The sequence below is a fragment of the Macaca nemestrina genome, chromosome 1 (assembly GCF_043159975.1).
Source record: "Macaca nemestrina isolate mMacNem1 chromosome 1, mMacNem.hap1, whole genome shotgun sequence".
NCBI lineage: Eukaryota > Metazoa > Chordata > Mammalia > Primates > Cercopithecidae > Macaca > Macaca nemestrina.
The window spans coordinates 196008618-196033171 of record NC_092125.1 but is presented as its reverse complement, the minus strand read 5'-3'; the positions used below and the strand labels follow the sequence as shown (position 1 = coordinate 196033171).

The 24554-nt window shown below is 43.7% G+C and overlaps 1 protein-coding gene across 2 annotated transcripts in view; it reads right to left on the bottom strand.

Moving 5' to 3' along the window:
- Positions 1-1120: 1120 nt before the first annotated feature.
- The window catches only part of LOC105494754 (metal regulatory transcription factor 1), a 46640-nt gene continuing 23206 nt past the window's right edge, over positions 1121-24554 (bottom strand). For both annotated transcript variants that reach the window (XM_011763529.2, XM_011763530.3), the window contains exons 5-11: positions 22399-22472; positions 21797-21933; positions 18567-18644; positions 9754-9856; positions 8157-8752; positions 3701-3764; positions 1121-1866 (exon numbers count right to left, since the gene is read on the bottom strand). In XM_011763529.2, coding sequence (XP_011761831.2) covers positions 1436-1866; positions 3701-3764; positions 8157-8752; positions 9754-9856; positions 18567-18644; positions 21797-21933; positions 22399-22472 — 1483 coding nt within the window. In that variant the 3' untranslated portion in view covers positions 1121-1435. The remainder of the gene's footprint in view (positions 1867-3700; positions 3765-8156; positions 8753-9753; positions 9857-18566; positions 18645-21796; positions 21934-22398; positions 22473-24554) is intronic.

Here is a 24554-nt window from a genome sequence, read left to right as displayed (position 1 = left end):
GCCTCTGAGCTTGGTGAGTTTGGTCAGCACTCATGACTATGTTAATATAGCCTGTTGAGAGAAACCTTCATGCTAGTGTGGACTGTATCTTTTATTTTAAGAGGCAATGACTTGGAGCCAAAGGCAGACAGATGGATATAATTCTATACACACACACACACACACAATTTTTTCCTATAACACAACTTAGTGAAACATTCCAAATGAGATAACTTATTGCAACATTTCAGGCTTTTTGGTGGAAAGGGAATTTTTTTGTTTTGCTATACCCTGAGTAGAAGATCATCGTTTTGTGATTTTTCTTTTTTTCTTTTTTTTTAAATAAATCACATGACTAAGCTGAGCAAGTCACATCCTTGTTTGCACTGTATGAGGCTGTATGCAAAATCCAGAGGGGGGCAGAGATGGAGGGGGCAACCCAAAGCCTGGCTGGAACCTGGAACCAGGACACCTGGCCTGCCAATTATATGCCACCTCATACGAATTCCCTTAAATCTGCACCTTCTTCTGATAAGCAAAATGCGGCCCTTCTGCTCTGAGGAAGAAAATACCATTAAAAAGAAGGCAGACCACCAAACAGCAACTGGCCATAAGCCACAAGTTCTCTCTAGGACAAAACAGCGATGTTCCCCAAGGAAAATTCACTGCCATCTGCAAGCCCTGGCAACCAACTGAGAGAAAGAACCAGGAAGGCAAAGACAGTGATCATGTTGCTAGAACCTGCTTTGCACATGTCATCGACAGACAGCAGTCAACAAGCTGCCTAGGGCCTCTGCAGAGCCAGATCAACCCCACAGCCTGTGAGCCAGGCCTTAAACTGCCTATTTGTGCTGAAGCGGGCTGCAGAACGACCCGTGTCATCCACCCTGAGCACCACCAACACTAAGCACAAATGACAACACCATCTCACCTGAACCCTGTCCAACTCACAGCTGCCTCACTGGCCTTTGCCACTGCCCTCTCTGATGAAGCAAGGGTCTGGCCTTCCAAGCAAATGTCAGCCTCAGATTCAAAAGACACACAGGAAGGAGCAACACCCAACACACTGAACTCTCCTGCCCAATCCACAAAGACCCCAGTGCAAGCGATGGGCAGCATCAGATTGATGGAAACCACACCCTTTCATTTAGAATTTTTATGCACACGAGTAACCTTAGTTTCCAAGTTCACATGACAACAAGCAAAAGTGACATACAGTGCAGCCAAACAGTTCACTTATAACTTAGCTTTTTTTGTTGTTTTTTGTTTTTTTCCAAAGATTAGTTCCTTAAAATGGATGCTCCTGGGATGTGAATAAAGAAAATACGTCTGAAAGGTGAGGATTTCAAACAGTAGATTTCTTCATCCTTCAAATTTCTGACCCATGATGGCAGGCATTGTACCTCATGCCTCCTGCTCACCCACTTTTTCCCGCAGGTGAGCACACACAGGCCCTTCACTTGGAGAAGCTGCTGGTGAGGCCCATCTCCTCCTCCCCCTGCAGTAGTGCTTCAATGGGAATCAGATTGGACGGAGTGTCCAGGCTCTGGAGGGACAGAAATTCTGACACATCCATGGCACTTAACGTTTCTGTCTGAGGGTCTGAAGGAGTCTCTGCTTGCCGGCTTTGCTCACAGGAGGAGGGTATGGTAGAGGATGATGACTGGGGAACAGGGGCTGAAGAGAAAGTCTGCGCTGGGAGCTGCAGGCTGGGCCCATCAGGAGCCTGAGGGCTCGGCTCTGGAGGGGGTGGGGAGGAGCAGCCCTTTCTCCTGCTGGTTGCCCGCTCCTTTGCAGAGTCCCGGCATGCACACTGACACTGACATGCCTCTTCTTGTTTGATGATGATCACAGGAACACTGAGGCCAATCTGCTGGACAGAGCTCCCTGCGAGAGAGGCAAGAGAGACTGCTCTTCAAGTAGCTGCAGAGGCAGGAGCATGAGGGACAGGGATACACGGGCTAGGTGAGAGCAGATTGCCATGGGAACCATGGGAAGGATGGTCACCACACTTCGGGGTTTGTTCTGCTTTAAATTGGACCACATGCCCTCTGAGGTAAAAGAGGGACACTCCCCAGCCGAAGACAAAGTCCCCTTTCCTTAGAAAGTCACACACACAATCTAGATGCACCCTGTATTTCCAGCTTCATTTCCAGTCATTCTCCACTGCACCCTCCATGTGGATGCCTACCTTGTTCCTGACACGTTCTTTACATCCCTGGGCCTGTGGGCTCTTCCTTATGCCTAAAATCCCTGGACACTACTCTTCTGGAGAACTGACACTCATCTTTCAAGACCTAGCTCACTCCCCCACTTCTGTAGGCCTATGCAGAGGGCTAGCTTGGATGAAGCACGTACCCAGCTTCCCAGCACACATGCACAGTGCTGCTATCTTCCTTCCACACCTCTCTCCTTGCGGTACAGGACCTGCTTGGTTCTGCCTGCCCAGGAGACTCTGAGCTCCTTTAGGACATCTTACTCATCTCTCTTTCATGTGTTGTGCGAACACTTGCTCCATATTCAGCCAGACTTTGTGTGTCTTGACAGAGCTAAGGACCAATGGGAAGGACCAGGTGCAGTGGCTCATGCCTGTATGTAATCCCTGTACTTTGGCAGGCTGAGGAGGGAGGATCTCTTGAGCCCAGGTGTTTGAGACCAGTCTGAACAATATAGTGAGACTTTGTTTCTACACATAATAAAGAAAAATTAGGCCGGGCTTGGTGGCTCACGCCTGTAATCCCAGCACTTTGGGAGGCCAAGGTGGGCAGATCACTTGAGGTCAAGAGTTCGAGACCAGCCTGGCCAACATGGTGAATCCTTGTCTCTACTCAAAATACAAAAATTAGCTGGACGTGGTGGTGAGTGCCTGGAATCCCAGCTACTTGGGAGGCTGAAGCATGAGAATCACTTGAACCTGGGAGGCAGGGGTTGCAGTGAGCCGGGATTGCGCCACTGCACTCCAGCCTCCGCAACAGAACGTGACTCCATCTCAAAAAAAAAAAAAAAGAAAAAGAAAAATTAACCAGGCATGGTGGTGCATGCCTATGGTCCCAGCTACTTGGGGGGGCTGAGGCAAGAGGACTGCCTGAGCCCAGGAGGTCCAGGCTGCAGTGAGCTGTGATCGTGCCACCACACTGTGGCCTGGGTGACAGCAAGACCTTGTCTCAAAAACAAAACAAAACAAAGGCCAATGAGCAGGAGAACAGGGTGGGAACTGGGAGGCCTGACAACTAGTGCTTTGGTTCCACCATAAATTAACTTATAACCTTGGGGGAGTCATTTAATTTTTCTGGGTCCCAGTGTCTTAATCGATAAAATAAAGAATTTGAATAAAAGGAACTTTCAGCTCTCTATGTGTCTCTGACCCAGATGCTATTTCTTCATTACTGTAATTAGAAAAGAGTCCAGTGAATTAACAACTGCCCTCTTTAGCATTAACTGTGATTCAAAAATTTTTTTCTGGCTACATTTTAAAGCTGTATCTGAAAGAGAAAGAACTGTTACTAAAGAATGTTAAACACAGTATTTTGGCCAGAAGTATACTAACTTTTAATAGTTGTGAGAATATGAAATACTCTAGCCAACAATACAATGTAAAGAATTTAACTGAGGCTGTTTAAAGATTTTTAAAGTTTTAGAAACTGGGACAAAGCAGTAATTAGCTGTGCCTCAAGGGGCCCACAGAGTTGCCTTCTCTTAAGGCTAACATGGAATTACATACCTGGGCTACTGGCTACTGGTACTGCAGTGGTAAAAAACACCTTCTCAACTTTAGATGCTTGCTGCTGAAAAAAGAAAAAGAAATCCCATTTATAGCCACTGTAATATGGCAGATCCCCAGGGACCTGAAGCCTCCCTGATTGTAATGGTCATCCAAGAAGACAGAAAACCCTTAGTGTTCAGGGGTTTTTGTACTGAGTGATGTTTTGTTTGTGCTCTGACATGAGGTCACTGCACTGTTTGACATTCAGTGCTGACAACGTAGCTAGCTTTGTACGCTACTAGTTGGCTGGCTCCCAGCTGCCTAATCCAGTAGGTTCTGTATCCAAAGGCTCCTCCTCCTCCAAGGTTGCTTTTCTCAAGCAGATGGTCTTCTCAGAGGGATCCCAGGGCTAGCTTTCCTTCAGATTCTCCACCTTCCCTGCTGCCTCCCAATACTTCTAAGAAAGCTGGAAAGTTCTTTTTTTCCCCTCAGAGATTAAGTTGCATGCCAAGGGCAGGCTAAGGCTTCCTCTCACAGGCAGACAGCCCTGTAAAGGCCTTGTGCTATAAGGTGCACAGCATAGTTCAAGGGTGGGCCCTAGATTTGGCCACACTTGGATTCAAGTCCAAGCTCTGCCACTTATTAGTTGTTGATGTTGAGCATGTGATTTAACCTCTTAGAGTCTTGTTTCCCCACCTATAAAAACAGGAATAATAACTGCTATGGATGGAGTATCTGTCCCCTCCAAAACTCATGTTGAAAGTTAATCCCCAGTGTGGCAGTATTGAGAGGCTGGGTTTTTAAGAGGTGACTGGGTCATGAATGAATTAATTCACTCATGGATTAATGGGTTATCATGGGAGTGGGAATGGTGGCTTTATAAGAAGAGTAAGAGAAGCAGGGTGTGGTGGTACATGCCTATAGTCCCAGCTATTTGGAAGACTGAGGGAGGATCGCTTGAGCCTAGGAGTTTAAGGCCAGCCCAGCCTGGAACATAGTGAGATTCTCTCTCTTAAACAAACAAACAAACAAAAAGGCCGGGCACAGTGGTGGCTCACACCTGTGATCCCAGCACTTTGGGAGGCCAAGGCGGGTGGATCACAAGGTCAGGAGATGGAGACCATCCTGGCTAACATGGTGAAACCCTGTCTCTACTAAAAATATAAAAAATTAGCTGGGCGTGGTGGTGGGTGCCTGTAGTCCCAGCTACTTGGGAGGCTGAGGCAGGAGAATGGTGTGAACCTGGGAGGTGGAGGTTGCAGTGAGCCAAGATCTCGCCACTGCACTCCAGCCTGGGCGACAGTGTGAGACTCCATCTCAAAAAAATAAAAATAAATAAAATAAATAAATAATAAGAAGAGAGTCCCGAGCTAGGATGTTCAACCCCTTGCCAGGTGATGCTCTGTGCTGCCTCAGGACTCTGCAGAGGGTTCCACACCAGCAGGGCGGCCCTCCAGATGTGGCCCCTCAACTTTGGACTTCTCAGCCTCCATAACTCTAAGAAATAAATGTGTTTTCTTTATAAATTACCCAGTTTGGGGTACTCTGTTTTAAGTAACAGAAAATGGACTAAGACAATAACCAAAAACCTTTCAAAGGCCCCTGTGAGGATGAAATGAGATGATGCGCGTAGGACACTTGGCGCATGGTGAACATTCAGTAAACATTATTATTTAAGGCCGGGCATGGTGGCTCACACCTGTAATCCCAGCACTTTGGGAGGCCGAGGCGGGTGGATCATCTGAGGTCAGGAGTTCGAGAACATTCATTATTTATATTATGACTAAGCAGGACTACAAACCCATGCCCAGAAAGTCACCCTTATCACTCTACTATACTTCCTATTACATGGGCTAAAAGGTTTCTACTTTCTTGAAGTCTTATCTTGAGGCAGCTTTGTCTTTTATCTCTCTAAAAAGGAAATTAAAAAGTGCCTCTAAGATGAGTGTGGGAGGAAAGTGAAAGCTTCTGGCTAAGTTATATAGCAGATGATACTATAAAATAATAATGGAGGCCGGGCATGGTGGCTCACGCTTGTAATCCCAGCACTTTAGGAGGCCAAGGTGGGCAAATCACCTGAGGCCAGGAGTTGGAGACCAGCCTGGCCAACACGGCGAAACCCTGTCTCTACTAAAAATTCAAAAATTAGCCAGGCGTGGTGGTGCGTGCCTGTAGTCCCAGCTACTCGGGAGGCTGAGTCAGGAGAATCGCTTGAACCCAGGAGGCAGAGGTTGCAGTGAGCCAAGACTGCACCACTGCACTCCAGCCTGGGCAACAAAGCAAGAATCTGACTCAAAAAAAAAGAAAAAAAAAGGAGAAGTGAGACCCATATTTAAATACCTGAAAAGAAAAGGGATGACTTGTTTCACTCAGCACCCCAGGACAGGGCCAGAGAAAACAATAAAAACCACATGGAGGCGGGCTGGGTCACAACACTGGAAAGCCCTTTCCAATGACTCTGGCTATCTAGAAATGGAAACAGGCTCTCTAGATCTAGAGAGGATTGGCAGCCTACTTCTGGAATTTGAGTGTTCTCCCTATTGAGCCCCAAATCGCCTTTCTAGTGTGTCTGATAGTAGCATACATCCACCTCTAGATTCTCCAACTTAGTACCATCCTTTTCTCCATCTAATTCCTACCCGTATCTCAAGGCTCACCTGACCTGTATGGTCACCCAACAAACCATTAGTGTCTGAACCCCTCAACGCAGTGGCCAAAAGCCACCAACTCTGGGATCAATCTGCTTATGCTTAAATCCCAGCTTTGCCACTTGTGAGCTGTGGGAACTTCAGCCAGTCACCAAACCTCTCTGGACCTCTGCCCTCCATTGGGAAAATTAGACCTACCTCCTAGGATTGTTGTAATATGTTAAAATGTGCTTTGTGTGACACACAGAGCTGCAGGTATACAGAGATAGTAAAAATATCAATGATTACTAGGGGAGGGGGAAGACGTAGCAGGGATGAATAAGTGAAGGACAAGGAATTTTTTAAAAAGTGAAACTATTCTGGATATTATAATGGTAGATAGATGACATTACGCATTTGTCAAAACCAGTAGAACTGTACAGCACAAAGAATGGACCCTAATGTAAACTATGGACTTTAGATAATAATAATGTATCAATACTGGTTCATCAGATGTAACCAATGTACCACACTGTTGCAAGATGTTAGTAATAGGGGACAAACACAAGATGATACAGATAAAAAATAATAATAATAATAGGGGAGGGAGGGCTGGGCATGATGGCTCACGCCTATGGTCCCAGCACTTTGGGAGACTGAGGCAGGCAGATCGCTTGAGTCTAGGAGTTCAAGACCAGCCTAGGCAACATGGCGAAACCCCATCTCTATAAAAAATACAAAAAATTAGCCAGTCGTGGTGGTGGGTGCCTGTAGTCCCAGTTAGGAGACTAAGGTGGGAGGATGGCTTGAGCTCGAGAGGCGGAGGTTGCAGTGAGCTGAGATAGCACCACTGCACTCTAGCCTGGGTGACAGAGCCAGATCCTGCCTCAAAATATATAATAATGATAATAATAAGAGGGGAAACTGGGGATGGAGAAAGGTTTATGGAAACTCTCTGTACCATCTGTTCAATAAAGTCCAAAAAAAGTAATCTAAAAATAATGTACATAGGTAATAACTGACACGTTGCAAATCCTCAATTTTAAAAAATATGTAGCACATAAGTCCTTACACATAGTAAGGACTCAATAAATAATAGCTGTTGATGTTTTTTAAATTATCATTATTAGTATTTAGTACTTAATCTACTGGTAATATTAACTTTCTTTTTGGCATTTTTAGCCTCTTTAACTAGAATATACGTTTTTATAAAAAAATAAATCATGTTTTTTTTCTCTTTTCTGTATCCTCCAGATATTCAGTGTGGTATATGGCAAATATCAGGCTTTCAAAGTTGTGAGATTGGCCACCCTGAGACAATTCTTCACCATGAAGCATTAACTGAAAGACCAAGTCATTTCCCTAGTCATCAAGACCAAGCACTTCCTCAGAAAATGATTCTATGATGGGCTGTGGGAGCAGATTAGTTCTCTGACTTGGCCACTGCTATCCGGTGCCATCTGACTGGGTCACATCAGTCCCTCACATCAGTCTGACTCTGCCTTGAAGACAACCTTCTTTTTCTGGAATATTCTGGGGCCTCTGGAGTTTGCTGACTGCTTTTTTATACTAGAAGATGTGATTAGATTCCAGTATCAGTAGGAATATTTGTTCGAGTGCCTCCTGCTAGATAAAGACTGTTTCTCTGCCTCCTTATTGTAGGTACTGACCACAGCATTTCCTACATTTATACCACTTGATTATGTGGAAAATGACTAAAAGGTAGTCATTGACAAGTTTCATGGTGGATATGACAGCCACTTTTCTTTTTGAAGTAAAAACTTCTGAACACGTCACCTATGTAAACACACTTCACCCCACTGGGTATATTTATACATAATACTTACAATTTGTTCTTGGTTTTGTGGAGAACTGGTGGCACCATTTAATATCCATTGTAAGTTCTGTTCTCCCATGACTAGGCTGGATTGCAGGATAGCTGTGTTGGGAGTCGGGGTGATGGTTATTGTGGGATTATTAGTTAGGACAGAGTTGGCACCCAGGGGCAGAGTCTGGACCATGGCTGGCAGGGGCTCAGTAGTACTTTGTGGTGGGGCTGGTGCTGCCACAGCTGATGCCACTGCCGCTGCTGATGCAGAAGCCCCAGCAACAACAGAAAGTCCTGGTACGATGGGCTGCGGTGCCTGGGGGTGCGGAATAAACTCTTGATGATTAGCAGCAAACTGTGTGCTGTGGGGAACAGGCACTTCTGGAGGTTGTAAGAGAGCAGGGGGGTTGCCAAATGCAGCTTGCTGGGAGCCAGGTCCTAGGGAAGGAGCAGGCGGAGGAGCAGACGGAGCTGAGGCAGGTAGTAGAGGCTGGGGTGGCTCGGAGAGGCCAGGCTGCAGTACAAGTGGAAGAGATAAAGATGCTGAATTTCCTGTGGATGGCGGAACATCACTGACTGACTCTGCATCACCATTAAAACTTTCAATCAAGGAAGCTGGCAAGAAAAAGAAATAGAAATATATATATACATATCCCAAGCCTTAGATGAGCCACAAAAACAGTCATTATGGGCTAAACAAAACACAGCTGAAGTCCACTGAACTCATCTCTTCATAGCTAGCAGGCCAGCTTTCTGTCATTTTCATTTAGTGACACCTCTGGTCAAAGTATCAAGTTTCACCATCAACCTCACTTCCTAAATGTGAAGACCCAATATAGGTCTAACCATTTTAAAAAGTGTCTTAAGGCTTTTCTGGCAAAGAGACTAAACATCCTTTTTTTGATATAACTAGTGAATATACTTTCTGACTAATGGGAAGTTTTACAGACAAATTTTCATCGAACACAGTATGATCGATGCATCTGAAATTTGTGAGTTTGTGGGTCCTGTTCATTCATAGACAGTGTATCACATCAGAAGAAAGAGCTCACAAGGCTGGGCACGGTGGTTCATGCCTGTAGTCTTAGAACTTTGGGAGGCTGAGGCAGGTGGATTGCCTAAGCTCAGGAGTTTGAAAGCAGCCTGGGCAACATGACAAAATCCCATCTCCACCAAAAATAAAATAAAATAAAATTAGCTGGGTGTGGTGGCACATGCCTGTGGTCCCAGCTACTCGGGAGGCTGAGGTGGGAGGATCACTTAAGCCTGGAGGTGGAGGTTGCAGTGAGCCAAGATCACACCACTGCACTCCCACCTGGTGACAACATGAGACGCTGTCTCAAAAAAAAAAAAAAAAAAAAAAAGCAGAAGAAAGAGCTCACAGCTCCTCCCATTTTGTTTTTTACAGCCAACAAAAGATTCTGGGAAAGGAGACTCTCTTCTTCAGGACTGAGGGAAGTAGGGGAAAAGATGGAATTAAACTGAAAGACTCAAACTTTTCTGACCCTTTATAGAAAGCTCACTTCATTTAAGCTAACTAGAATGATTCATTGTGCCTATGACTCAGTGTGTCAGCAAGTGCTGAGATGTGAGTAGAAAGAGTCCATGTGACAAACCTGTCTGTTGAGGATCTTCCTGAATTGCCGTATCATCTGAATTCTGGAACATTGATTCAAAGATGATTGCTGGTGAAATTGTGCTGAGGTCCTGGCCCTGGGTCTATTGGAGAAAGACAAAGATGTGAGATTGGCCATCTTGAGACAATTCTTCACCATGAGAGAACACATTCAATGCAGCAGAACTAGAAAGAAAATCTTTTTTATGCATCTTGTTTCTACCTTTTGCTATTTAAAGTAACACATATTTTCTTAAGCCTTAGACACTAAAGATTTGGGTCCTCAAATATTTTATTTTTATTTATTTATTTTTTAATAGAGATAGAATCTCACTATGTTGCCCAGGCTGGTCTTGAACTCCTGGGCATAAGCAATCCACTCAACCTCAGACTCCTAAAATGTTAGGATTACAGGCATGAGCCACCATGCCCAGCCCCTCAAATACTTTAAAACAGGAACTGGCACACTATGACTTGCCAGTTCTTTCCTGTTTTTGTAAATAAAGTTTTATTGGAACACAGGCAAACGCATTCATTTACATATTATCTGTGCAACTTTTGCTACAATGGCAGAGTTGACTAGTTGTGACATAGACCATGTGATCGACAAAGCCTAAAATATTTACTATCTGGCTCATTACCAAAAAACCTTGCTGACTTCTGATCTAAAAGACCAAATCTTACATTAAAAAATGAGATTATAGGCCGGGTGTGGTGGCTCACGCCTGTAATCCCAGCACTTTGGGAGGCTGAGGCAGGCAGATCACCTGAGGTCAGGAGTTCGAGACCAGCCTGGCAAACATGGTAAAACCCCGTTTCTACTAAAAATACAAAAATTAGCAGGGCGTGGTGGCAGGCGCCTGTAATCCCAGCTACTTGGGAGGCTAACGCAGGAGAATCGCTTGAACCTGGGAGGCAGAGGTTGCAGTGAACCAAGATCACACCACTGCACTCCAGCCCGGGTGACAGAGCAAGACTCTGTATCCAAAAAAAAAAAGAAAAAAGATTATATAATATTCATTACCCTGCAACTTGCTTTCCTCGTGTAATAACATTGTGAATATCTTTCATAATATCTATGATATTCTAATATGTATGCATGGTAATAAATCAAACAAGACAATGATGATAATAGTGATAGCTTTATACTTAATAAAAGGTCAGAGGCATTAAAAACAAAAGGTAAAATGTGAGGGGGAAAAACCCAACACAATCCCTGAGGGCCTGCCTCCCCACAGGCACTAACTAAAATGAGCACTCTTCACTTTAGTTCAGGGAAGGGAAAAGACTACAGTTCTTCTATCCATGGTCAACCTCCAATCCACCTCTACCCCTACAGTCTGTAGGGCAAGAGTGGTAAGGGCAACTGCCCACAAAATTCAGACAAGGAACAGAAATACGTGAAGCAAGGGAGGTGGGTTGTGGCATACTGGAGAGAATGCATGCCAGTCACCTCAAGGGCTTCAGCCAAATGCTGTCACGGGACTATGCAGGCCAGGAATTACCAGAACTCAAGTGGCAAAATTTTGATTTTCTTTTTTTTGAGACAGGGTTTCTTTATTCTATTGCCCAGGCTGGAATGCAGTGGTATGATCATAGCTCCCTGCGGCCTTCAACTCCCAGGCTCAAGCGATCCTCCCACCTCAGCCTCCAAGTAGCTCGGACCACAGGTATGGGCCACTACATCTGGATAATTTTTTAATTTTTCTGTAGAGATAGGGTCTCACTATGTTGTCCAGCCTGGTCTTGACCTGGGCTCAAGGGATCCTCCCACCCCAACCTCCCAAAGTGCTGGGATTATAGGTGTGAGCCACCATATCAGATGCAGAAATTTTGATTTTTACATGAAATCTACCAACTTGTGGCCGGGCGCGGTGGCTCAAGCCTGTAATCCCAGCACTTTGGGAGGCCGAGGTCAGGAGATCGAGACCACCCTGGCTAACACGGTGAAACCCCGTCTCTACTAAAAAAAATACAAAAAAACTAGCCGGGCGAGGTGGCGGACACCTGCAGTCCCAGCTACACGGGAGGCTGAGGCAGGAGAACGGCGTGAACCCGGGAGGCGGAGCTTGCAGTGAGCTGAGATCTGGCCACTGCACTCCAGCCTGGGCGACAGAGCAAGACTCCGTCTCAAAAAAAAAAAAAAAAAAACGAAATCTACCAACTTGTAAAGAAAAGCAAGTACAGCTGACTCTTGAACAATATGTGTTTGAACTGCACAAGTGGACTTACACTTGGACTTTTTTCCACTTCTGCCACCCCTGACACAGCAAAACCAACCCCTCCTCTTCCTTTTCCTCTGCCTACTCAATGTGAAGACAATGAGGATGAATCACCTTTACAATGATCTACTTCCACTTAATAAAAAGTAAATTTATTTTCTCTTCTTTGTGATTTTCTTAACATTTTATTTTTTCTAGCTTACTTTAAGAATACAATATGTAATACATATAACATTCAAAATATCTGCTAATCTAAACTGTTTATGTTATCAGTAAGGCTTCCAATCACCGTAGGCTAAGGCCATTGCTAGCTCAGTTTTGAGGGAGTCAAAAGTTATACTAGGATTTGGTTGTGCAGGGGGTATGGGTTGGGGGGCCAGCATCCCTAGCCCCTGTGTTGTTCAAAGGTCACATGTAATTGAAAATAACATAAACACACCATATACACCAAACTAAAACCTAATTTTAGGGCAGATCTTGCCCTAGTGACAACTTACGTTTTAAGGTCATTTTGCAACAACTCTGCTTCTAGAAGGGAGAACTCAGAAGGATCACTTTGGGATTGGGCAGAAGTGTGGTGACGAGTGGGGCTGTCCACCAATCTAGATGTGCTCAAAGATTAAATTGCCCACTGGAGCCAAAAGGCAACAATTATTCTCCCCCTACCCCTTTTTTTTGAGACAGGGTCTAGCTCTGTTACCCAGGCTGGAGTGCAGTGGCACAGTCAAATCACTGTAACCTCGAACTCCTGGGCTCAAGATCATCCCCTCGGCCTCCCAAGTAGCTGGAACTACAGGCACATGCCACCATGCCTGGCTGCTTTTAAAAATCATTGTTAGTAGAGATAAGGTCCTGCTATGTTGCCCAGCGTGGTCCTGAACTGGCCTCAAGCGGTCCTCCTAAAGCACTGGGATTACAAGTATGAGCCCCCACCACCAGCTGATGATTCTATTCTAAGTCTATCAGCTGAAGGAGGGGAAATTCAGTGATTTTTTTTTTTAAGTTCAGTGATCTTGATTGCCAATATGATAGAAGCTGAAGTCAGAAATTATGTGAGGCCAGGCGCAGTGGCTCACACCTGTAATCCCAGCAGTTTGGGGGGCTGAGACAGGCAGATCACTTGAGGTCAAGTGTTCGAGACCAGCCTGACCAACATGGTGAAACCCCGTCTCTACCAAAAATACAAAAATTAGCTGAGCATGGTGGTGTGTGCCTCAAATCCCAGCTACTCGGGAGGCTGGGGCAGGAGAATTAGTTGCACCTGGGAAGTGGAGGTTGCAGCGAGCCGAGATCAAGTCACTGCACTCCAGCCTGGGTGATGGAGTGAGACTCCATCTCAAATCTAGTGGGACAACTTCCAGCTTCCAGTCCAGACAGAGTTAAAACTCATAGGCCAACAGTGTGACCTTCAAATTTTCATTGTGACACAAAGAAATACATTTTACACTGTATATACATATATTCTTCATATTATATACATATCCATATATGTAACTGAAACAAGTCTATGAAACAGACCTTATCCTTACTATGTGCAATGTCCTCTGATTTTTGTTCTATTCTATTATGTCTTTGAAATGCTGATTGTAAACCACTATTTTAAAACCCAATAAAAAGGTGCAATCCAGTTTGAAAAATAGTTGACTAACAACTACCATTGAGCATAAGCTTTGCAATCTCCTCACAGTTATTATTATATTATTATTTTTGAGCTGGAGTCTTGCTCTGTTACCCAAGCAGGAGTGCAGTGGCACAATCTTGGCTCACTGCAAGCTCCGCCTCCCAGGTTCACGCCATTCTCCTGCCTCAGCCTCCCGAGGAGCTGGGACTACAGGCGCCCGCCACCACGCCCGGCTAATTCTGTGTTTTGTATTTTTAGTAGAGACGGGGTTAGCTGTGTTAGCCTCGTTAGCCATGACACAGTGTTCACTGTGTTAGCCCAAACGGTCTCGATCTCCTGACCTCATCATCTACCCGCCTTGGCCTCCCAAAGTGCTGGGATTACAGGCGTGAGCCACCATGACTGGCCATAGTTATTATTTTTGTTCTGTTTATAAATCATTATAGGTAGTAACATAATTAAAAAGGAATGAGCTGGCCGGGCACAGTGGCTCAAGCCTGTAATCCCAGCACTTTGGGAGGCCGAGACAGGCAGATCACAAGGTCAGGAGATCGAGACCATCCTGGCTAATACGGTGAAACCCCGTCTCTACTAAAAAATACAAAAAACTAGCCGGGCAAGGTGGCGGGCACCTGTAGTCCCAGCTACTTGGGAGGCTGAGGCAGGAGAATGGCGTAAACCCGGGAGGCGGAGCTTGCAGTGAGCTGAGATCTGGCCACTGCACTCCAGCCTGGGTGACAGAGCGAGACTCCTTCTCAAAAAAAAAAAAAAAAAAAAAGGAATGAGCTATATTTGTCAATGATATTAGGTTGATGCAAAAGTATTTGCAGTTTTTGCCATTACTTTCAACGGCAATTACTTTTGACCAACCTAATCTCTCAATAATACTAGGGAGAAGAAAAGGAATGGGCTGTGTGCCTCCAAAACATATGTACAAAAATGTTCACAGCAGCACTATTCATAATGGCTCCAAACTAGAAACTATCCAAATGCCCAACAGGAGAAAGAACAAATATTGGTATATTCATTTAGTGTATTGTGGTATATTCACTTAGTGTAATATTGTTCAACAACAAGAATGAATGACCTGTAACTGTATGTAAGAATATGGCTTAATTTCTTAAACATAATGTTATAAGAAGAAAAGCCAGACATAAACAAGTATATGAGTCCAATCATAAAAGCATAAAAAAAAAAAAAAAAAAAAAAACAGGAAAAGCTAATCTTAGTTGTTAGAAATCAGAATAGTGGTTGTCTGCAGGGAGAGATCATAGCTTTTGGGGGTATGTGGTAGGGGGGCCTCTGGGGTGCTGGGAATGTTCCTTCGTTTGTTTGTTTTATGTTGTTTTGTTTTGAGACGGAGTTTCCCTCTTGTCGCCCAGGCTGGAGTGCGATGGCACGATTTCAGCTCACTGCAACCTCTGCCTCCAGGGTTCAAGCGATTCTCTTGCCTCAGCTTCCCAAGTAGCTGGGATTACAGGCACCTGCCACTATGCCTGGCTAATTTTTGTATTTTTAGTAGAGACGGAGTTTAGCCATGTTGGCCAAGCGGGTCTCGAACTCCTGACCTCAGGTGATCCGCCCACCTCAAACTCCCAAAGTGTTGGGATTACAGGCGTAAACCACCATGCCTGGCTGGGAATGTTCTTTTTGATTGGGGTGCTGGTTACATGGGTGTGATGAATTGTGATGATTCATCAAGCTATACATTTATAATACATGTGCTTTTCTGTATGTGTATTGTACTACAATAAAAAGTTTGTTAAAATTTAAAAAAAGGAAAATGCTGAAGCCCCCGCCAAGCTTCAGGGCAAAAACGCTGGGATCAGAGTGTGTAGGAACAACTTTCACAAGTAGAGAAGACAAGAACAGGCTGAGCTTTCCAGGCCTGGAGCACGGAGCAAAGAGCAAAGAAGAGGAGAATACGGGTAGCTGTCTGGGACTAGGATGGAGGATCCTGGAGCTGAGCAGCCAAAACGCTTCGAGAAGGCCATTCTCTAGCACCTTCAACCCTCCTCTAACAAAAGATCTGAGCGAACCAAAGTTCATTTCTAGGACATGCATACAAATGGGCTGCTCAGAAACCCATAAAATCATTATCTCATATAAATTTACTATTTGATTTTAACAACTCCTGATTCTTCTTTTTTTTTTTTTTTTTTGAGACAGGGTCTTGCTCTGTTGCCCAGGCTGGAATGCAGTGGTATGATCATGGCTCACTCCAGGGCTCAAACAATCCTCTTGCCTCAGCCTGCCAAATAGCTGGGACCACACCAGCTAATATTTTACTTTTACTAGAGATGAGGTCTCACTGTGCTGCCCAGATTGGTCTCAAACTCCTGGGCTCAAGCCATCCACCCACCTCTGCTTCCCAAAGTGCTGGGATTACAGGCATGAGCCACTGCACATGTCCCTAATTTTTTTTTTCAAGCAAAGAAAAATTAATGCTATTGCTTCAAGGAATTGTGACCTTAATTTGAAAGGCTAAAATCAATTTCTACATCTGAGATAAACACTGGGTACCAGGAGCATAATCTATAATTAAACCCCAAGGGATAGTGCTTCTCTCTCTTGATTATATAAATTGTGATAGGAAAGGCTTCCCTTTTTTAAAAGTACTTGGTGTCCCCTTATGCCAGGGTATTTTCCTGGTGACCCTAGGGCTCCAGAAAGTTCCATAGTTATATGTCATAGTCTTGGCCAGAGAATAGACTCCTAAGCTATTTAACACAGTTACATGTTAAAGGGATATTATTCCCAGAAATCTTAGGCTGGGTAGCTTAGAGGGCATCTAGGCCACCTAGTACAGAAATTTCTTTTAGAACATTAGTTGTGAAATAGGAATATGCATAAAAATCATATGATGTACCCATTTAATCTTTTTCTCTTTGTTCTTTAGATTAGTTCATTTATATTGATCGATCTTCAACTTAACTGATTCTTTCTTCTGTCATTTCCAATCTGCTGTTAAGCCCCATCCAGTGAATTATTTCAGCTATATTTTTCCGTTTTAGATTTCCATTTGGTACATTTTTTACAGTTTCTATTCCTCTGCTGAGATTTCCTATTTGTTCAATAATTACAAGCATATCCTTTACGTCCTTGAGCATATAATAGCTCTTAAAAATCCTTGTCCCATAAAAAAATAAAAAATAAAAAAAATCCTTGCCTGTTAATTTAGCCTTGGCTGGGCTGCTTAAGAGTCTATCATACACATCCATGATGCAGGGTTCAGCCAGAGATTTGGAGGGAGTTTATACACAGAACTTGGGACTCCCCTTTAGAGACTCTTTCCTTTCCAGGTTACCTGCCTGGTTACTGTGGCCACTCTGAACTCTGTCCTCTGGTTATTCAAGCCAGTAATATTGACTTTTTATTAGTTTGGCTGCCTCGTTGGGTGCCAACTGGGGCTTGTCCAAGGTGGATAAGCCATAAAACTTGCAAGCCTACCCGATGCCTTTACTATCTTCCAAGTAATCCCTTCTTCCAAGGTTACCTCTGCTTGCTATTGGTTGCTCACCAGTGCCTTTCCACAGTAGTTTTTTATATTTTGTCTAGAATTTTCAGCTGTTTTCTACAGAAGAGTTGGTCTCATAACAACAACTCTGCCACTACCAGAAGGAGAATTACACCTTGTCATGTTTACATAAAAATGCAGATTCAGATGCCACGATCAGACATGCTGACTCAGCAGGCTTGGGGGAGGCACAAGAACCTACAACTTTAGAAGTGCTGTTGTTGACTCCACTAATCACACACTGAAAAAAACACTTTTTCACAGCATTCCTGAATCATTCAGTCTCTGTTCAAATACTTCCCATCACATTTATTCATTATGCACATAATCACAGAAAATCTAGCCTATATTTACTTACCAGGAAAAACAACAACAAAAAAACCCGAACTCAAAATTAGTGTTAGCAATACTGTAAAACTCTCACGTTCAACATGGAGGAGGCTGCATAAGCTCAGACTCAATGCACTGGTTTGTATGTTGCATCACGGAGCCATGGGAATGGCAGTCAAATTTCCTAACAGCTTGAAATCAAAGCAATCAGATTAAGATAAAGTGGGTTTGTCCTTTAGCAGATAGAGGACTGTATATGTGTAAGAGGTTTCTTCAAAAAGTTAATAAACTTAAAGAAGGGAAAATTTTTTCTCCCCATGGCAGAGAAAAAAATAAGTAAAATTAAAATTAAAAAGGAAAAAGGAAAAAGACCAAGCCAGGTCACATAGATAGGGTTTGAAAAAGTCCAGAAACTAGAATTCTGGTTATGTCTTACAGTACTAGACTTCCCAAGGAAGTTCCTCAAGGACAAACTATACCAACATTTTTTACTACTATAAGCTCAGTACTGGCATAGTGCCTGGTCAATACATATTTGCTAAATGAGTAAAAAAAGAAATTTTCTGGGGCCAGGAGGTTACGAAGTGAGTGACCTGGGTCAAAAGGAATGAGGCCTCAGAGAGAACAGCCTCTCCTAATAGAACTCTTATCAGGAGGCCAGGCATGGTGGCTCATGCCTGTAATCCCAGCACTCTGGGAGGCCAAGGCAGGTGGATCACGAGGTCAGGAGATCGAGACCATCCTGGCTAACACAGTGAAACCCCGTCTCTATTTAAAATACAAAAAATTAGCAGGGCACGGTGGCGGGTGTCTGTAGTCCCAGTTACTCGGGAGGCTGAGGCAGGAGAATGGTGTGAACCCGGGAGGCAGAGCTTGCAGTGAGCCGAGATCGCGCCACTGCACTCCAGCCTGGGCGAAAGAGGGAGATTCCATCTCAAAAAAAAAAAAAAAAAAAAGAAAAGAACTCTTATCAGGAGAAGAAGAAAAAAATCCTACATGGTCAGTAATTAAACACAATTAAACCTAGAAAACTTCAAAGACTGGCCTGCCTCAATTTTCCCACCAAAGGGAGTGCTTAATTCTTGCCCTTATTTTTCTAGCACTGGTATTACAGATACACTTACCGTACTGGAATTTTCTCGCAATTCAGAATCTGTGGACAGAAGGCTCAAGTCACTTAGACAAAGTGAGTGATTTGTATCCTGTAAAAGAGAAAAAATTCTAATTGAGTAACAAAAATCAGGATTTACAGTGGCATATCATGTAACAAAACACTTGATTACAAAGTCCCTAATGTTCCATGTGTCTACATGTGTTATCTGAAGAAGTTTAAGCCAACCAAAGCAAGGGCTAAGTGAATTAGTTAAATTTGTTTTAAATTATACTTTAAGTTGTAGGGTACATGTGCACAATGTGCAGGTTTGTTACATATGTATACACGTGCCATGTTGGTGTGTTGCACCCATTAACTCATCACTTACATTAAGTATATCTCCTAATGCTATCCCTCCCTGCTCCCCCCACCCCGTGAATTACTTAATTTTTTAAAATCCTGATATTCTTAGAAGAATATCTTACATTTCTTAAAAATTATTAATAAAGAGTTTTAGAGGCCGGGCATGGTGGCTCATGCCTGTAATCCCAGCAATCTGGGAGGCCAAGGCGGGTGGATCACGAGGTCAGGAAATTGAGACCAGCCTGGACAACATAGTGAAACCCCGTCTCTACTAAAAACACAAAGAATTAGCCAGGCGCAGTGGTGTGCGCCTGTAATCCCAGCTACTTGGGAGGCTGAGGCAGGAGAATCACTTGAACCCAGGAGGTGGAGGTTGCAGTAAGCCGAGAGCGGGCCACTGCACCCCAGCCCAGGTGACAGTGCGAGACTCCATCTCAAAAAAAAAAGAGTTTTAGGCTGGGCGCGGTGGCTCAGGCCTGTAATCCCAGCACTTTGGGAGGCTGAGGCAGGTGAATCACGAGGTCAGGAGTTCGAGACCAGCCTGGCCAACATGGTGAAACCCCGTCTCTACTAAAACTACAAAAATTAGCCAGGTGTGGTGGCAGGCACCTGTAATCCCAGCTACTCAGGAGGCTGAGGCAGGAGAATCACTTGAACCTGGGCGGCAGAAGTTGCAGTGAGCCAAGATCATGCCACTAGTGGCACTCCAGCCTGGACAACAAGAGTGAGACTCTGTCTCAAAAAAGAAAAATAATAATAATAATAAAGAGTTTTAATATGATCTCATGACTAAGGCTCCAGAGTAACAAACCTATAATAATGTGAAATTAATACTATCTGTATACCTGGTCTCATCATTTACAGTGATTTCACATGACCTCATTTGCCATTCATGTAAACCTTGGAAGTATTATTCTATATCCCTGTTTTTTATTCTTTTTGTAACAAATTGCCACAAACTTATATTCCCATTTTAAATATGAGAAAACTGATGCTCAGACAGTGGGAATGAAGTGCCCCAAAACACACAGCTAATTAGCAGAAGACAAATCTGGTGCTTCTGACTGAAAAGTAAATGGTCCTTCCACCACTGTGTTTCCCACATGGGCACCAAAGGGCTCCTTACTCAGAGTGGTACCTGGGATTTAGAATTCAAATTCCACTGCCCAGGCTAAGGGAACTCTGGAGTCCCAGAACGCCAGTCACAATTCACACTTTAGGTGGTAGCCCTGCTTACCTAGGATACTCCTATTCATGCACACACTCAACAAACATTCGTAATGCATCTGCTATGCATAAACACTGTTCCAGGCCCAGGGACACAATAATGAACAAACTAAAGTCCTGCCCCCATAGAGCTTACGTTCTAGTGGAGAGAGAGGACAAAAAACAAATAACTATACAGTGTGCGACAGGGTAAGAGAGGATAAGTGTTATGGAGAGTAAGGGTAGTAGGGAACTCTGGGATAGGAGTTTCTCTTTCACTGGGTGGTTAGGGAAGCTCTCTTAGGTAAGTGGCATTTGAGTACAGAGTGAAGGAAAGAGGGTATCAACCATGCACATATCTAGAGAAGATGTTCCAAGCAGAGGGTACAGCAAGTATAAAGGCCTAGGGGCAGGAGTGGGCACTCCTTGGTTCAAGAAACCACAAAGAGGACCATATGGCTGAAATGAGAGGAAGAAAAGTAGGCTGGGCGCAGTGGCTCACAACTGTAATCCCAGCACTTTGGGAGGCCAAGGTAGATAGATCACTTAAGCTCAGGAGTGCAAGACCAGCCTAGGTAACATGGTGAAGACCCCATCTCTACAAAAAATACAAAAAAAAATACCCGGGCGTGGTGGTGCATGCCTGTGGTCCCAGCTATTCGGGAGGATCCCTGAGCCAGGGAGGTGGAGGTCACAGTGAGCAGAGATTGCAGCACTGCACTCCAGCCTACATGACAGAGCAAGACACTGTTTCAAATAAAATGAAAAATAAAATAATACAATACAATACAATACAATACGATACATAAAAAATAAAATAAAATAAAATAAAATAAAAAGAGAGGTAGATGAGATCAGAGAAGCAACCAGGCCAGAATGTGTAGGGCCCTGTAGCCTACTATAAAGACTCTGACTTTTACTTCAAGTGATACATACAAGAAGCTACTGGAGTCCAGGTGGGGTGGCTCATACCTGTAATCCCAGCACACTGGGAGGTTGAGACAGGAGGCGGGGGCGGGGGTGGGGGTGGGGAAAGGGAAAGACTGCTTGGACCTCGTCTCTATGTTAAAATAATTTTTAAAAATCTATGAAAATAAATAAAAATTTAAAAAGCTACTGAGGGTTATGAGCAGACGACAGACATTATCTGCTGTATAGTTCAGAAAGATCTCTCTGGCTAATATATGTAGAACAGTCTGTTGTGGAGTAGACAGAAGAGGGGGAAAAGGTCCTAAGAAGCTCACTTAACAGGTTATTGCAATAATCCAGGCAAAAAGACAATAGTAGACTGAATAAAGTAATCAGAAGAAGTGATAGTATTCTAGATAAATTATCAAGGATGAGCTGGCAGACTTTGCTGGTGGATGTGGAGTGTGAGGGGAAAAAGAGTCAAGAATGACTATAAGATTTTTGGCCTCTGCCACTAGAAAACCAGAGCTGCCATTTACCAAGATGAGGAAGACTGCAGGAAGAACAGGTTTGAACATGTTAAGTTTGACAAGAGTAGATGATATCTGGGTGGAGATGTTGAGTAGGTGGTAAAATAAACAAGTCAAGACACTGATCTTGACCCTGACTTCTTCCCTCTCACTAACAGATATACAGAGAAGACATTTTAACCTTTGGTTGTGATACACAAACAACTGCTGATGTTCTGTGGTACCCAGATCAAGAGACAAAAACACTACACACCTCTGATCCATTGTGTTGTGTAAGTGTACTGTATGAGGGTCCTTTGTTATCATGACCTTTCATGTGACTTTTGAGACTGTATTGAGTGCTGAATGTTTTCTCACAGCCATTACTGGGGCAGAAGAAGGGTCTTTCACCTGCAAGAATAACAAAGTCGTGTTAATTTACCATAAAGTCATTTCACTGGATGAAGAAATCTACCTTTCCCTAACAGAGGTAAGTATTTTTAAGAAACTTTGGCTAACAGTTGTTAAAACTTGAATAAATTACACATTAATCATCTCAGTCCTAAAACTCAATGCAGAGCAAAGCACTGGGAATGACTGCTGCTGGGAAGTTTAAAGAGAAGATTTGTTTCTCACAGATTGTTTTTTTTAGAGTGTCTCTGTATTGGTTTCATTTCTTAAGGTTGAACACCTGAGGTCCGCCTCTGACAGAAACCCAAACATTCTAGGTAAGGCTGAGCTAATTAGGCTCACCTGAATATATACAGACTCTTATGTCTCTTTATATCCACCTAGCTCTACAGGTCTCAATGGAAAACTGATAGTTACAGGCTTGATGAATGTTAAAATAAAAAATAAAAATTGGCCTAAACTCACCAGTATGTGTACGAACGTGAGTTTTAAGGTGGTGACTTGCTGCAAATGCTTTTCCACAGCCATCGTGATCGCACCTAAATTTGTTAAGCAAAGAGAAACAGGAGTCATTAGCTAATAGACCTTTACCCTGAACATCTTTTTTTTTTTTTTTTTTTTTTTGTGAAACCAAGTCTTGCTCTGTCCCCCAGGCTGGAGTGCAGTGGCACAATCTCGGCTCCCCGCAAGCTCTGCCTCCTGGGTTCACACCATTCTCCTGACTCAGCCTCCCGAGTAGCTGGGACTACAGGCACCCAACCACCACGCCTGGCTAATTTTTTTGTATTTTTAGCAGAGACAAGGTTTCACCGTGTTAGCCAGGATGGTCTCTATCTCCTGACCTTGTGATCTGCCCACCTTGGCCTCCCAAAGTGCTGGGATTACAGGCGTGAGCCAACGCACCTGGCCTCTGAACATCTCTTATAAATATAAACTAAAACAAATATTCAGAACACTAAGATCAGATCAATGACACTGGTTTTAGAGAATGGGAATGATGAGAGGTCCTTGAAAAAGTAAGGTGGCATATCTGGGATCAGAGGGAACCGAGAGCCCAGGATAAGTATTTCTTGCCCTACAGGTAAGGCCCATGTTGAGAGCCCTGACAACAAAAGTCTTTTGATGAATTACTTAAAAGACCTCTATTGACAGTGACAGTCCATATGAAAAATCTGCCAGTGGAACATTAGGAATATCAAGAGTGAGCAAAGTGGCTCTCAAATATGCACATGGCTTGAAATATAAGAACAAAATCAATCAGAAGACAGGCTCAAGTAACTTATCTATAATCTTGTGTGTCGAGATCTACTTCATTCTCTTTTACTCTTGATAACCAAAGCTAAAAGGAATCTTTCCCTCCTCAGAACTCCTAAGGCATTTCTTTACATTTCTTTTATGGCACCTCTCATTTCCAATCTTATTTTCTCTGTAGATACATCTGGTATCTGCTTTCCTAGAGTGTAAACTACTTGAGTACAGGATCCACGTAGCTCTTTCTGTAGCTCCTGCACATAGCAGACATTCCTTAATTACTTATATGAATGAATGCATTTTCTTATAAACCAAAATATTTTATTTCTTTAAATAGAAAGCTTCTCTACAGCATTTTCATTTTTAATTACATATAATCATCTTCATGTCTAAAGTCTCACTGAATATTCAAGAAAAATGCAGTTTTAATCATCACAAAGAGAAATGCATGTGACTGGATAGCAATCAGAGTCCTCTCAGCAGCCTACGGGGTGGAGATGGGGAGGAAATAATCTAAGTTTCACAGCATCCATCTGTAGAGTAACCAATTACAATCTAACTACTCTTGCCCTTAAAGGGATCATGACTCAGGAATACATTTGTAACTTAAAAACACAATTCCTTTTTTTTTTCTGAGACATGATCTCTCTCTGTTGCCCAGGCTGGAGTGTAGTGGCATAACCACAGCTGACTACAGCCTTGGCCTCCCTGGCTCAAGCGATCCTCCCACCTCAGCCTCTAAATAGCTGGGACCACAGGCATGCCCCACCACTCCCAACTAATTTTAAAATTTTTTGTAGAGTTGGGATCTCACCGTGTTGCCCAAGCTGGTCTCAAACTCCTGGGCTCAAGTGATCCTCCCATCTCAGTTTCTCAAAGTGCTGGGATTACAGACATAAGCCACCACGCCCAGCTCACAATTACATTTGATTGGCATCTAAGAGTTGACTGTCCCTAAGACTTTTTGTTTCTAAGTACTCTGATAAAATGAGTGGTTTAAGAAGGAACAGGTAGCATATTTAATGCCTTGAATATAACTGTGATACCCCTGACAAAATTCAAATACATTATTATTTTTATTTATTTATGTTTTTTTGAGAGAGTCTCACTCCGTCACCCAGGCTGGAGTGCAATGGCACAATCTCGGTTCACCAGATTGCGGTGGAGAACCTCCGCCTCTCTGGTTCTAGCAATTCTCCTGCCTCAGCCTCCAGAATAGCTGGGACTATAGGCACGTGCCACCACACCTGGCTGATTTTTGTAGTTTTAGTACAGATGGGGTCTCCCCATGTTGGCCAGGCTGGTCTTAAACTCCTAACCTCAAGTGATCCACCTGCCTCGGCCTCCCAAAGTGCTGGAATTACAGGCGT